The following is a 15,270-nucleotide window of genomic DNA, read 5'->3' on the forward strand; positions in this document are numbered from 1 at the left end:
TTTGCCCACGGATATGCATCTGTACTTCAGATATTACTCCTGCATGGTAGTAATGTGTTTGTATATGATAGGTCTGCCTGACCATGTAAAGTACAGTGGTTGTAATGTGTTTGTATATGATAGGTCTGACTGACCATGTAAAGTACAGTGGTTGTAATGTATGTATGATAGGGCTGCCTGACCATGTAAAGTACAGTGGTTGTAATGTGTTTGTATATGATAGGGCTGCCTGACCATGTAAAGTACAGTGGTTGTAATGTATGTATGATAGGTCTGCCTGACCATGTAAAGTACAGTGGTTGTAATGTATGTATGATAGGTCTGCCTGACCATGTAAAGTACAGTGGTTGTAATGTATGTATGATAGGTCTGTCTGACCATGTAAAGTAATGTGGTTGTAATGTATTTATGATAGGTCTGCCTGACCATGTAAAGTACTGTGGTAGTAATGTATGTATGATAGGTCTGCCTGACCATGTAAAGTAATGTGGTAGTAATGTATGTATGATAGGTCTGCCTGACCATGTAAAGTACTGTGTTTGTATATGATAGGGCTGCCTGACCATGTAAAGTAATGTGTTTGTATATGATAGGTCTGCCTGACCATGTAAAGTACAGTGGTTGTAATGTATGTATGATAGGTCTGCCTGACCATGTAAAGTACAGTGGTTGTAATGTATGTATGATAGGGCTGCCTGACCATGTAAAGTACAGTGGTTGTAATGTATGTATGATAGGTCTGCCTGACCATGTAAAGTACAGTGGTTGTAATGTATGTATGATAGGTCTGCCTGACCATGTAAAGTAATGTGGTAGTAATGTCTGTATGATAGGTCTGCCTGACCATGTAAAGTACAGTGGTTGTAATGTATGTATGATAGGGCTGCCTGACCATGTAAAGTAATGTGGTTGTAATGTATGTATGATAGGTCTGCCTGACCATGTAAAGTAATGTGGTTGTAATGTATGTATGATAGGTCTGCCTGACCATGTAAAGTAATGTGGTAGTAATGTATGTATGATAGGTCTGCCTGACCATGTAAAGTACAGTGGTTGTAATGTATGTATGATAGGGCTGCCTGACCATGTAAAGTAATGTGGTTGTAATGTATGTATGATAGGTCTGCCTGACCATGTAAAGTAATGTGGTTGTAATGTATGTATGATAGGTCTGCCTGACCATGTAAAGTAATGTGGTAGTAATGTATGTATGATAGGTCTGCCTGACCATGTAAAGTACTGTGTTTGTATATGTTAGGGCTGCCTGACCATGTAAAGTAATGTGTTTGTATATGATAGGTCTGCCTGACCATGTAAAGTACTGTGGTAGTAATGTGTTTGTATATGATAGGTCTGCCTGACCATGTAAAGTAATGTGGTAGTAATGTATGTATGATAGGTCTGCCTGACCATGTAAAGTAATGTGTTTGTATATGATAGGTCTGCCTGACCATGTAAAGTACAGTGGTTGTAATGTATTTATGATAGGGCTGCCTGACCATGTAAAATACTGTGGTTGTAATGTATGTATGATAGGGCTGCCTGACCATGTAAAGTACTGTGGTTGTAATGTATGTATGATAGGGCTGCCTGACCATGTAAAGTACAGTGGTTGTAATGTATGTATGATAGGGCTGCCTGACCATGTAAAGTACTGTGGTTGTAATGTATGTATGATAGGGCTGCCTGACCATGTAAAGTAATGTGGTTGTAATGTGTTTGTATATGATAGGGCTGCCTGACCATGTAAAGTACTGTGGTTGTAATGTATGTATGATAGGGCTGCCTGACCATGTAGAGTAATATGGTTGTAATGTATTTATGATAGGGCTGCCTGACCATGTAAAGTACTGTGGTAGTAATGTGTTTGTATATGATAGGGCTGCCAGACCATGTAAAGTACTGTGGTTGTAATGTATGTATGATAGGGCTGCCTGACCATGTAAAGTACTGTGGTTGTAATGTGTTTGTATATGATAGGGCTGCCAGACCATGTAAAGTACAGTGGTTGTAATGTATGTATGATAGGGCTGCCTGACCATGTAAAGTACTGTGGTTGTAATGTATGTATGATAGGGCTGCCTGACCATGTAAAGTAATGTGGTTGTAATGTGTTTGTATATGATAGGGCTGCCTGACCATGTAAAGTACTGTGGTTGTAATGTATGTATGATAGGGCTGCCTGACCATGTAGAGTAATATGGTTGTAATGTATTTATGATAGGGCTGCCTGACCATGTAAAGTACTGTGGTAGTAATGTGTTTGTATATGATAGGGCTGCCAGACCATGTAAAGTACAGTGGTTGTAATGTATGTATGATAGGGCTGCCTGACCATGTAAAGTACTGTGGTTGTAATGTATGTATGATAGGGCTGCCTGACCATGTAGAGTAATATGGTTGTAATGTATGTATGATAGGTCTGCCTGACCATGTAAAGTACTGTGGTTGTAATGTATATATGATAGGGCTGCCTGACCATGTAGAGTAATATGGTTGTAATGTATGTATGATAGGGCTGCCTGACCATGTAAAGTACAGTGGTTGTAATGTGTTTGTATATGATAGGGCTGCCTGACCATGTAAAGTACAGTGGTTGTAATGTATTTATGATAGGGCTGCCTGACCATGTAAAGTACTGTGGTAGTAATGTGTTTGTATATGATAGGGCTGCCAGACCATGTAAAGTACTGTGTTTGTATATGATAGGGCTGCCTGACCATGTAAAGTACTGTGGTTGTAATGTGTTTGTATATGATAGGGCTGCCTGACCATATAAAGTACTGTGGTTGTAATGTATGTATGGCAGGGCTACCTGGCCTGCATGGTCTGCCGGGGCACAATGGCACTGATGGCATCCCAGGACTAGATGGACTGCCTGGGGCTGATGGAAAACGAGGGAAGAGAGGTATGGAGTGAAAGACCCTTTTACAGTAACAGAGAGAATAATTCTTACTCTCTACTTTCTGCCTCATTGTATCTATCTGTCTATCATCTGATGTGTCCATTATGTATTGTTACCTGGGGCTCTGTCTGGTTCTGTGACTGAAAAGAGAGAGATAATAGAACATAGAAAGGGTAGAGCAGATCTCCTCAGGGAGCTCAATAACATGCACCCTAACACACACAGCCTCAGACACACAAGCAACCACACACACACACACACACACACACACACACACACACACACACACACACAAACATAGTGTAGAAACACACACAACCACAGAGACACACACATATATTCAGACACACACATGCACACACTTACACACCTACACTTGCATGCAATAACCCCACAGTGCACCCAGATACACACATAAGATACACACAGATCTCCACATACATCATTTATTTCGCCTATTCTTATTTCCAACTGTCATTGGACAGCCATTCAGATCTATGAGATATGTGGTGTCACAATGCTGAATCATTGTGGTGGAAACACCATAGAACCGGAAACGGAGGAAGAAAGGAAACTGCTCTTCTGTCCCACAGTAGACTAATGTCATTCATGACTCTGTAGTTTTGGGCTGCTCTTGAATGGGCTGTAAACCTCATTCTCCCATCAGCCCACTGGTGCGTTCCTCAGGAAGGAAGGACATGATTCACACCCTATTTCCTATATAGTGCACTACTTTTGACCAGAGCCCTATGGGCCCTGCTCAAACGTAGGGCACTAAATAGACAATATTTTAGCAGCCCAGGAGAAGTGAATGGAATGGTTCATGGTTTACTGGAATGGCTTTGACTTGACGAATCCTTGGAATTTCCAGACTGAAGCGAAGATTTAGTAGACCCATGTCTAGTTCACATTGTGGGAACTCTTTTCTTAACAGTAGCTCAGATATAAGAACCCACGTCTCGCACATTACACAAGCTTGACTCATTTGATTGTGGTCTATTGAGAATCTTATGAAGCTAGGGTTAATTTTTGGATCAGGTCTTTATGAATTCCTGTTCCATTCCATGTCTCAAGTTAGGGTTTGTAAATCACCTGCACATATGACAAACGATAACCGTGTTCCTTCACAGGGGAGAAAGGTGAGCCAGGGGAGAAAGGAGACAGAGGAGAACCTGGACCCGCAGGAGAAAATACACAATCGTCCAACGATGTCATCTTGGAGGGTAAGAACGGACAGAAATGACAATGTCCACTGTCTATATTAGATAGACTATCACTATGACTCCTAAAGTACATGATGAGACTTGCTGTACCGTCACCATGGAACACTCAAATGGTTCAGCACATACCTTTATTGCAAAATCTTAACAGATCTTCATTAGAACTGCAAATGAATGTGGTCTTAGCACAACACTTAAGGTACCTGTATGTGTTGCAACATTAGTGTGGGCAAGCCCTTTCCTGTTTCATGACCAGTCGATCCAGTTTATGCCTGGACAGCTCTACTTGAAATACAACGTGATTGTGAAAATCCTTGTCTTTCGGGTCTGTCTAGGCCCCCCAGGTCCGGCTGGTCCTCCTGGTACTCCAGGACCCATTGGCCCTCCTGGACCGCCTGGCCCACAAGGACCCCAGGGGCCCCCCAGAAACAGGAGTCACCGGGCCAATTTTCCCATCCACGCTGCCCAGACCCTGGGTGGGTAACTACCCTGCACACAGCTACTTATCCTACCCAACTCCCGTATCTATCCCAACCCCCCCCCCCCCCCCACCCATGCTGCCCAGATCCTGGGTGAGTCAGCCTGTTACTATCTATACTACAGTTCCTCTACACACCTCCAACTTTCCTACTGATTCTATCAATATCACTTCTTTCATTGATTATCATTGACTATTTCAGATCCTTCACATGCTGTACCAAACGATGGGACTCTGTCTGCCAAAGAGGCTGGCAAGTTACAAGAGATACCACTAAATAAGAAAAATGGTACAATGACTTGCATGACTTGAAGAATTTGTTTAAAAACCCTCAGACAAAATCTTAATATGACTGAATATGCAAACCAATCAATCTATCAATCAATTAAATAATAAATGTTTTATCTTCTGTCCCCCAGAGTGCATCATCAAGTCCCTGATCAACCCCCGTAACATATCTAAGATGGAGAGTACGTTCGGAACGTGGATGAAAGACACGGCTGTGCTGAACGACAAACGCATCTGGGTGGCCGAACATTTCTCTGGTACCTCCCAAACTCACACAACAGCCAATCAAATGTCTTTAGCATTTCTCTGGTACCAGCCAAACGCAGGCAACAGCCAATCACATTATCTTTAGCACTACTCTGGTACCTCCTACACACTCACACAACAACCAATCCTATGTCTCCAGGTCGCACGGTGAAGGAGTATAAGAGCATCGCCTCATTCCAGAATGCCACCAGTGAGGTCATCGACGGCAGGAAGTTCTACCAGGGATGTGGCCATGCCGTTCATAACGGATCCTTCTACTATCACATCGCAGGAACCACCAACCTGGCCAGGTAAAGAACCATAGTTTGGCACCTCCAACCTGGCCAGGTAAAGAACCATAGTTTGGCACCTCCAATCTGGCCAGGTAAAGAACCATAGTTTGGCACCTCCAACCTGGCCAGGTAAAGAACCATAGTTTGGCACCTCCAACCTGGCCAGGTAAAGAACCATAGTTTGGCACCTCCAAGCTGGCCAGGTAAAGAACCATAGTTTGGCACCTCCAATCTGGCCAGGTAAAGAACCATAGTTTGGCACCTCCAATCTGGCCAGGTAAAGAACCATAGTTTGGCACCTCCAATCTGGCCAGGTAAAAAACCATAGTTTGGCACCTCCAACCTGGCCAGGTAAAGAAGCATAGTTTGGCACCTCCAACCTGGCCAGGTAAAGAAGCATAGTTTGGCACCTCCAACCTTGCCAGGTAAAGAAGCATAGTTTGGCACCTCCAACCTTGCCAGGTAAAGAAGGGACGGTAGTTACCCTGCTTGAATCCAACTGATCCCTTAGCTCCTACCACACTAGATATTTGTCTGATAACAATGGATAGTTGTCAGAGAGAAATCAAGGTGAAGCTTTTTGGCCTTGTGCAGTTTAAGTCTTGAAGAAAAATATTCTGTCTTTGTGATGTCACTGGCTGTGTATGATCCTGATCCTGAGACTCTTCTTTTCTTCTGCTGGTGTGGCATTGTGGTGCACAGTTCCTAAGGAAAGCAAAAGGAAAGCGAAGGTAAATGTAGAAATGTACATTGTTTATTTACACCCTCCATTCATCCCCCAGGTTCGACCTGCAGTCCAAGTGTCTCCACACCCTGGCCATCGACAATGCTCTGTACCACAACCTGTCCTACCTTCTCTACAACTCCAAGACCTACTTCAAGCTGGCGGCGGATGAGAACGGCCTGTGGCTCATCTTTGCCTCCAGTCTGGACGACAGCATTATGGTGGCCCAGCTGGACCTGAAGAGCTTCTCTGTCACATCGTACATCAACACCACCTACCCCAGGACCAAGGCCGGCAACGCCTTCGTGGCCTGTGGCGTACTCTACGTCACCGACACCAAGGACACCCGTGTGACCTTCGCCTTCGACCTCCTGAAGGGGAAACCGGTCAACGTGACCTTTGAACTGAGGTCCCCTGGCGGGGTGCTGGCCATGCTGTCCTATAGCCCCAATAACAGACACCTGTATGTGTGGGATCAGAGCTACGTGAAGCTGTATGTGGTGCACTTCATCTCTGATGACTGAGACAGTGTTTTGATGGTATTCTGAGGGTGTTTTGATGGTATTTTTTTTACAGTATTCTGACATTGTTTTGACAGTATTCAGATGGTATTTGAATGGTATTCTGATTAAAGATGGCCAGCTTTTTAAAGTGCTTAATTAAAGATGAACAGCAATCGTGAATATTATGGCTGTTTTTTATTTATAATATGTACGTGTTGTCTTTAGTTTTATGCCATCTCAACAAGGACTCTTTTCTAATGGCCTTTTGGGACTGCTGGCTGGGATAAAGATGTGAGTGCTGTTCAAATATTTGTTCCAATTGGATTACAGCTTCCAAAGATGCACATACTGTACCTTTTCCAATGTAGAGTTGAACTGAATAAGGGCTAGAGTAGGAAGTAGATCATTATAATATAATTGTTATAGTCTATATTGTATTGTGGCGATGGTCTAAACAGTAAAATAATTGCTGTACTGTTTTCCATGTTTTTCCATTTGAGATCGTGGAATTCTCTTTTTGTAAGGATACTTATTAACCATTTGACTTGTTATATTGTTTTTATGTCTCTCACTTGTATATTGTATGTATTTGGTAAATGTAACTCTTTTTAAGGTCTACCCTGGAAACATGGCTTTTTGTGGAGATAATACTATTTATAGCTGTAAAGTCCTTACTAGACTTTCCCTGTGACTGCATGACAAAATAGGTATCAGAAATGTGTTTCCATATTTACTTGGATCCTACCATGACCAGCTTCCCTTACAGAGAGCAACATGTTTTAAAAAGACCTATATTGGAAATCTGTAGATATGTTCATTCCCGACAATGATATTTGCTGCTGCATGGTCTCTACTGATTATCATGTCTAGAGAGAGAAAATACAGAAACAAACATAAAATCAACCTGATGAAATAAAAATAATTTATTCAACTTACAAAGGTAGAACTTTGACCACGGTAGGACAGCCTGCTATATATTCCTGTCTCTCTCTGGACTCTCTCTAGTTATCTAGTCATAGCCTCCCCATACTGAGCTTTAGATAGATATATACTGTAGACACCTGAACAACACTTAACTTAAAGCACCTTTTTATGAAGTGTTAATATCTTATATAGACATGAATATCCCCATAGATGTTATAGAGCACTATGAAGTGTTAATATCTTATATAGACATGAATATCCCCTTATAGAGGTTATAGAGCACTATGAAGTGTTAATATCTTATATAGACATGAATATCCCCTTATAGATGTTATAGAGCATTATGAAGTGTTAATATCTTATATACATGAATATCCCCTTATAGATGTTATAGAGCACTATGAAGTGTTAATATCTTATATAGACATGAATATCCCCTTATAGATGTTATAGAGCACTATGAAGTGTTAATATCTTATAGACATGAATATCCCCTTATAGATGTTATAGAGCATTATGAAGTGTTAATATCTTATAGACATGAATATCCCCTTATAGATGTTATAGAGCACTATGAAGTGTTAATATCTTATAGACATGAATATCCCCTTATAGATGTTATAGAGCATTATGAAGTGTTAATATCTTATAGACATGAATATCCTCTTATAGATGTTATAGAGCATTATGAAGTGTTAATATCTTAAATAGACATGAATATCCCCTTATAGATGTTAGAGCATTATGAAGCATGTACCATAAAGCAAAACGAGGCTCGGTACCTTTTTGTAAGGTGCCTAGCGTGTTATTGCTTCACTGTGATGTTTTTAATGATCCTCTATGACTGCATCTATAAGGTGACCTATGAATGTTTATAAGGCATTATAAGGCTTCATAAGTACTAACACACGAAAGACGAGAGAAGGTAGAATATGTAAACAGATGTCAGAGATCAGACGTGGTACCCAGACGGAGGGAAGGTAGAATATGTAAACAGATGTCAGAGATCAGACGTGGTACCCAGACGGAGGGAAGGTAGAATATGTAAACAGAGGTCAGAGATCAGACGTGGTACCCAGACGGAGGGAAGGTAGAATATGTAAACAGATGTCAGAGATCAGACGTGGTACCCAGACGGAGGGAAGGTAGAATATGTAAACAGATGTCAGAGATCAGACGTGGTACCCAGACGGAGGGAAGGTAGAATATGTAAACAGATGTCAGAGATCAGACGTGGTACCCAGACGGAGGGAAGGAAACACAAATCTGTTTAATAATAAAAACAATACAAACATTTAACAAAAGATACAACTAATCCAGCCGGTATGATACAAAACAAAAAATTAAGTCAAACGCTTTCATGTTTGTACAAGCTGCTGTGGTATTTCATATATGTATATATTAAAACTATTTCACTTTTTACTACTAGGCCAAATACAGCCAGACATTCATTTGTATATAACAGTAGTTTATTTGTTCTTCACATAGCCTATTCGTTTTGAAATAAACTTTTAGTGTCCCCAGATTTGAGTGCAAATATCTATTCAATAAGGTTTGTAAAAACAATACAGTACAGTAGTATCACCAAACACAAACCTATGCCATGTTGCACTATGTCCCAGTAAAATACAGTATTAACCCCTTACATTCCTAACGTAAAAGGCAAAAAGTCCAACACAAATAACAACAGCCTGCAAAGAAACAACCCACCAACCCACCCACCAACCAACCAACCCACCAACCCACCAACCAACCAACCAACCAACCCACCCACCAACCCACCAACCAAAAACAAATAGGTCAATAGTTCAACAACAAAAAATAAACTGTTTGTGCAAAAACAGACCCATACAGAACATAACAGACCCATACAGAACATAACAGACCCATACAGAACATAACAGACCCATACAGAACATAACAGACCCATACAGAACATAACAGACCCATACAGAACATAACAGACCCATACAGAACATAACAGACCCATACAGAACATAACAGACCCATACAGAACATAACAGACCCATACAGAACATAACAGACCCATACAGAACATAACAGACCCATACAGAACATAACAGACCCATACAGAACATAACAGACCCATACAGAACATAACCGACCCATACAGAACATAACAGACCCATACAGAACATAACAGACCCATACAGAACATAACAGACCCATACAGAACATAACAGACCCATACAGAACATAACAGACCCATACAGAACATAACAGACCCATACAGAACATAACAGACCCATACAGAACATAACAGACCCATACAGAACATAACAGACCCATACAGAACATAACAGACCCATACAGAACATAACAGACCCATACAGAACATAACAGACCCATACAGAACATAACAGACCCATACAGAACATAACAGACCCATACAGAACATAACAGACCCATACAGAACATAACAGACCCATACAGAACATAACAGACCCATACAGAACATAACAGACCCATACAGAACATAACAGACCCATACAGAACATAACAGACCCATACAGAACATAACAGAACATAACAGACCCATACAGAACATAACAGAACATAACAGACCCATACAGAACATAACAGACCCATACAGAACATAACAGACCCATACAGAACATAACAGACCATAACAGACCCATACAGAACATAACAGACCCATACAGAACATAACAGACCCATACAGAACATAACAGACCCATACAGAACATAACAGACCCATACAGAACATAACAGACCCATACAGAACATAACAGACCCATACAGAACATAACAGACCCATACAGAACATAACCGACCCATACAGAACATAACAGACCCATACAGAACATAACAGACCCATACAGAACATAACCGACCCATACAGAACATAACAGACCCATACAGAACATAACAGACCCATACAGAACATAACAGACCCATACAGAACATAACAGACCCATACAGAACATAACAGACCCATACAGAACATAACAGACCCATACAGAACATAACAGAACATAACAGACCCATACAGAACATAACAGACCCATACAGAACATAACAGACCCATACAGAACATAACAGACCCATACAGAACATAACAGAACATAACAGACCCATACAGAACATAACAGACCCATACAGAACATAACAGACCCATACAGAACATAACAGACCCATACAGAACATAACAGACCCACCCATACAGAACATAACAGACCCATACAGAACATAACAGACCCATACAGAACATAACAGAACATAACATGTGTTTCTTTCTTCTCGGGGGAGGAGGGGGGTATTCAGTGGAACAGACAGATGAGACATATAGACTACACACAGTCACAGGATCAAAACACACCATCTTCCAAACACAAGGTTGTAGCAGTGAGGCCGCTGCTGCCGCACAAACAGGCTTTTGACGGCAGGCGGGCGGCAGATACACAAGAGGTGTGATCACATAGCTGCTAGGCTCAATCAATCTATAGATCAATCGATGGAGTAGGCTAGCGAGTCACTGGGCAGCCAGTGTTATGGGATGGGGTCACTATGGGGATAGTGTGCCATTAAACATTGTCATTAACAGTGAGATTAGCCAGGGGATGAAGAGGATGAAACCATTTCAACAAAATGCAGATCAACAACTTCAGAGTCACACCAGACCACTGACTGACTGACTAAAGGATCCACAGTGCTGGTTAATGTAGATGCTAAGAGACTTTTTCAGCGTATGGGCACAAAATGACAACAGATACACACTTTTGAAGAGTTTGAGCACTTGTACAGAGCACTATCATGTCAATAAACCATGTGATTGCACCGCTTAAAACGAGAACAGGAAGTCATGCATAGCTTTCATATGGACTGACACACTCGTAAACGTCCAGCAGCCGCTTTTAAAATGACAGGAAATCTAACTGTTAAAATCAAGTCTGGAACCTGTTGCTTTATGTTTTAATACACACTTTTAGGCTCTGGGAAAGAAAAAAATATTCACAGCTCAATTGAACTTTTCTGATACCATTTCCTCTAGGTAAAGTCATACCGTACCGTACACTCTCTGTTGCTCTCTCAAAGCTGCTGAAACCTTGGTCATCTCTCAACCTTTCACCTCTACGTCACACATATCATTAGAGCCCTCTCAACTAGCCTATCCAGCAGTGTAATATACTTAGTGATCTATCTGTAAACCTTCACCCCGATCTCTCTTCGTCTCTCTCACACAAGTCTAGGCTCTCTACACAATGTTATACTAGTGAAAGAAAGTTTGGTTAATCTTTCAACCTTACTCCTTCCTATCCACCGCCATTTAGACATACCACTTCCAGGTATTTACGTTTCTACAAGATGTTGAATATTGGAGTGAAAGTTTGGTTATCGTTTCAACGTTCAACCACTAACCAATCAGATGACCTCTCTACAGACAGTACAAGAAGTGGTTTGGGGTCTACAGAATGTCGAAGATGCTAGAGGGGATGTTGTAGCGGTCGGGTAGAACCCTCATCTTGAGGGTTCCGTCGGCGCCGCAGGTGAATATACGGTTGCCGGGGCGGGTCTCCACCTGCATGACGCCTGCTCCGATGTTCCGGAAGATGGACTGCTTGGCATGCTCTGTGCTAAACGAGTGCATGAGGCCATGGCCTGCCAGCTTCCACACCTGGAGGAGAAGGAGAGGGGGAGTGAAAGAGAGAGGTAAAGAGAAAGGCAATGATCAATACATTAATGGAACTACATGTCTTACACAGATCAATCATGTGACTTACATACATTTTTACACACATGTGGTCATTGAAATACAGCTGGAGAGCACAGATTAATGGTTGACAGGGTTGGGAACCATTCCATTTCAATTTAGGAAGATTCTAATTCCATTTTCCTCATTACAAGGTAATAAGGAAAATCACCTTCATGTTCCCCTCAGCCGAGCCGGTTACGAAGAAGTCTTCGGAGGTGTCGAGCGCCAGGGCTTTGACGGCTGAGTCGTGGGCCTGGAAGGTGTGTAGCAGCTGTCTCTGTCGGATGTCAAACACACACACAAAGCCCTTCCTGCCTCCTGAGATCAGCAGCTGCTGCTTGGGAGCGTACTGCAACACCGTTGCACCGTTCTCATGGCACGGGAAGGCTGGAGAGACAGATCACAACTAGGAGTTATTAGTGACAACACTAAAACAGGGGACAGTGGGGTAAGTTGAACCAAACGGTGAGTTGAGCCAGCCCTTGTTTCTAGGAAACCATAAACAAAAAGTATAATTTGACCAAACATTTAGGAAGAGGACATCATTTCATGGAGTCTGTGAAAAAGTGGTAAGCAAGGTTTAAAAAAGTGGATTTTCACCAAGTCAAATGAATGAATTGTGTTAGAGGTGTCATGATGCTTGTATCTAAACTAAAGTAGATCATTTAAAGCTTGTTCTACACATCAGTTGGGCTCTCTATAAGCTTCAGTATGAGGACCTAAACCTAGCATGAAAGTGCATTCTTGTATCTGTGTGGGCTAATATAGTAAAATGTTTGCCTTGGGGTAAGATGAGCGAATGGGATAAGTTGAGCCAACGGTTGAGCCAATGGCAAGTTGAGCAACATGAAGTGTTTTATTTCCAGGTGTAGCGCGAGGTAGTATCGCTGGGATATTAGGTAACACCAGGGCTTATGTTAAATGTGTTCAAACCAGTACAAAGTTGGAGGTGTTAATCCGTGTTTACAGATGCTTAAAATGATTCAAAGACAAACAAGTTTCTATGCTCAACTTATCCTGTTCCTATGCTCAACTTACCCTGTTCCTATGCTCAATTTACCCTGTTCCTATGCTCAACTTACCCTGTTCCTATGATCAACTTACCCTGTTCCTATGATTAACTTACCCTGTTCCTATGCTCAACTTACCCTGTTCCTATGCTCAACTTACCCTGTTCCTATGCTCAACTTACCCTGTTCCTATGATCAACTTACCCTATTCCCATGCTCAACTTACCCTGTTCCCATGCTCAATTTACCCTGTTCCCATGCTCAACTTACCCTGTTCCTATGCTCAACTTACCCTGTTCCTATGCTCAACTTACCCTGTTCCTATGCTCAATTTACCCTGTTCCTATGATCAACTTACCCTGTTCCTATGCTCAACTTACCCTATTCCCATGCTCAACTTACCCTATTCCCATGCTCAACTTACCCTGTTCCCATGCTCAATTTACCCTGTTCCCATGCTCAACTTACCCTGTTCCTATGCTCAACTTACCCTGTTCCTATGCTCAACTTACCCTGTTCCTATGCTCAACTTACCCTGTTCCTATGCTCAACTTACCCTGTTCCTATGCTCAACTTACCCTGTTCCTATGCTCAACTTACCCTGTTCCTATGCTCAAAGTACCCTGTTCCTATGCTCAACTTACCCTGTTCCTATGCTCAACTTACCCTGTTCCTATGCTCAACTTACCCTGTTCCTATGCTCAAAGTACCCTGTTCCTATGATCAACTTACCCTGTTCCTATGCTCAACTTACCCCATAAACGGGAGACCACTTTTTTTTGGCCAAGCTATGTTTTCAAAACTGTAATGTTTACATAAATTTGGATTATTCCCAGGGATACACAACAACAACTGCCTTAATGTTACTGGACCACAGGAAGAGTAGCTGCTGCCTTGGCAGGAACTAATGGACTCCAGGAAGAGTAGCTGCTGCCTTGGCAGGAACTAATGGACTCCAGGAAGAGTAGCTGCTGCCTTGGCAGGAACTAATGGACCCCAGTAAGAGTAGCTGCTGCCTTGGCAGGAACTAATGGACCACAGGAAGAGAAGCTGCTGACTTAGCAGAAACTAATGGACCTCATGAAGAGTAGCTGTTGCCTTGGCAGGAACTAATGGACCTCATGAAGAGTAGCTGATGCCTTGGCAGGAACTAATGGACCTCATGAAGAGCAGCTGATGCCTTGGCAGGAACGAATGGACCCCATGAAGAGTAGCTGATGCCTTTGCAGGAACTAATGGATCACAGGAAGAGTAACTGCTGCCTTGGCAGGAACTAATGGACCACAGGAAGAGTAGTTGATGCCTTGGCAGGAACGAATGGACCCCATGAAGAGTAGCTGATGCCTTTGCAGGAACTACAGGAAGAGTAACTGCTGCCTTGGCAGGAACTAATGGACCTCATGAAGAGTAGCTGATGCCTTGGCAGGAACGAATGGACCCCATGAAGAGTAGCTGATGCCTTGGCAGGAACTAATGAAACCCAGGAAGAGTAGCTTCTGCCTTGGCAGGAAATAATGGACCACAAGAAGAATAGCTGCTGCCTTGGCAGGAACTAATGGACCACAGGAAGAGTAACTGCTGCCTTGGCAGGAACTAATGGACCACAGGAAGAGTAGCTGATGCCTTGGCAGGAACTAATGGACCCCAGGAAGAGTAGCTGCTACTTTGGCAGGAACTAATGGACCACAGGAAGAGTAGCTGCTGCCTTGGCAGGAACTAATGGACCACAGGAAGAGTAGCTGATGCCTTGGCAGGAACTAATGGACCACAGGAAGAGTAGCTGATGCCTTGGCAGGAACTAATGGACCTCATGAAGAGTAGCTGATGCCTTGGCAGGAACTAATGGACCACATGAAGAGTAGCTGATGCCTTGGCAGGAACTAATGGACCACAGGAAGAGTAACTGCTGCCTTGGCAGGAACTAATGGACCCCAGGAAGAGTAG

The 15,270-nt window shown here is 42.5% G+C and overlaps 2 protein-coding genes across 2 annotated transcripts in view; one reads left to right on the plus strand and one right to left on the minus strand.

The window, feature by feature from the left end:
• Positions 1–6,837, plus strand: part of LOC139403874 (gliomedin-like) — a 9,296-nt gene extending 2,459 nt beyond the window's left edge. Inside the window, exons 5-11 of the mRNA XM_071147052.1 lie at positions 2,810–2,908; positions 4,036–4,128; positions 4,461–4,601; positions 4,806–4,892; positions 5,023–5,148; positions 5,298–5,448; positions 6,213–6,837. Coding sequence (XP_071003153.1) covers positions 2,810–2,908; positions 4,036–4,128; positions 4,461–4,601; positions 4,806–4,892; positions 5,023–5,148; positions 5,298–5,448; positions 6,213–6,678 — 1,163 coding nt within the window. The 3' untranslated portion in view covers positions 6,679–6,837. The remainder of the gene's footprint in view (positions 1–2,809; positions 2,909–4,035; positions 4,129–4,460; positions 4,602–4,805; positions 4,893–5,022; positions 5,149–5,297; positions 5,449–6,212) is intronic.
• A 4,482-nt stretch (positions 6,838–11,319) lies between these two features.
• The window catches only part of LOC139403876 (Dmx-like 2), a gene marked incomplete at its 5' end in the record, with an annotated part of 65,931 nt that continues 61,980 nt past the window's right edge, over positions 11,320–15,270 (minus strand). The window contains 2 exons of the mRNA XM_071147055.1: positions 11,320–12,238; positions 12,486–12,703. Of these exons, the coding sequence (XP_071003156.1) occupies positions 12,029–12,238; positions 12,486–12,703 (428 nt within the window). The remainder of the gene's footprint in view (positions 12,239–12,485; positions 12,704–15,270) is intronic.

This window comes from Oncorhynchus clarkii, unplaced genomic scaffold (assembly GCF_045791955.1).
Source record: "Oncorhynchus clarkii lewisi isolate Uvic-CL-2024 unplaced genomic scaffold, UVic_Ocla_1.0 unplaced_contig_3726_pilon_pilon, whole genome shotgun sequence".
In the NCBI taxonomy this organism is placed as follows: Eukaryota; Metazoa; Chordata; class Actinopteri; order Salmoniformes; family Salmonidae; genus Oncorhynchus; species Oncorhynchus clarkii.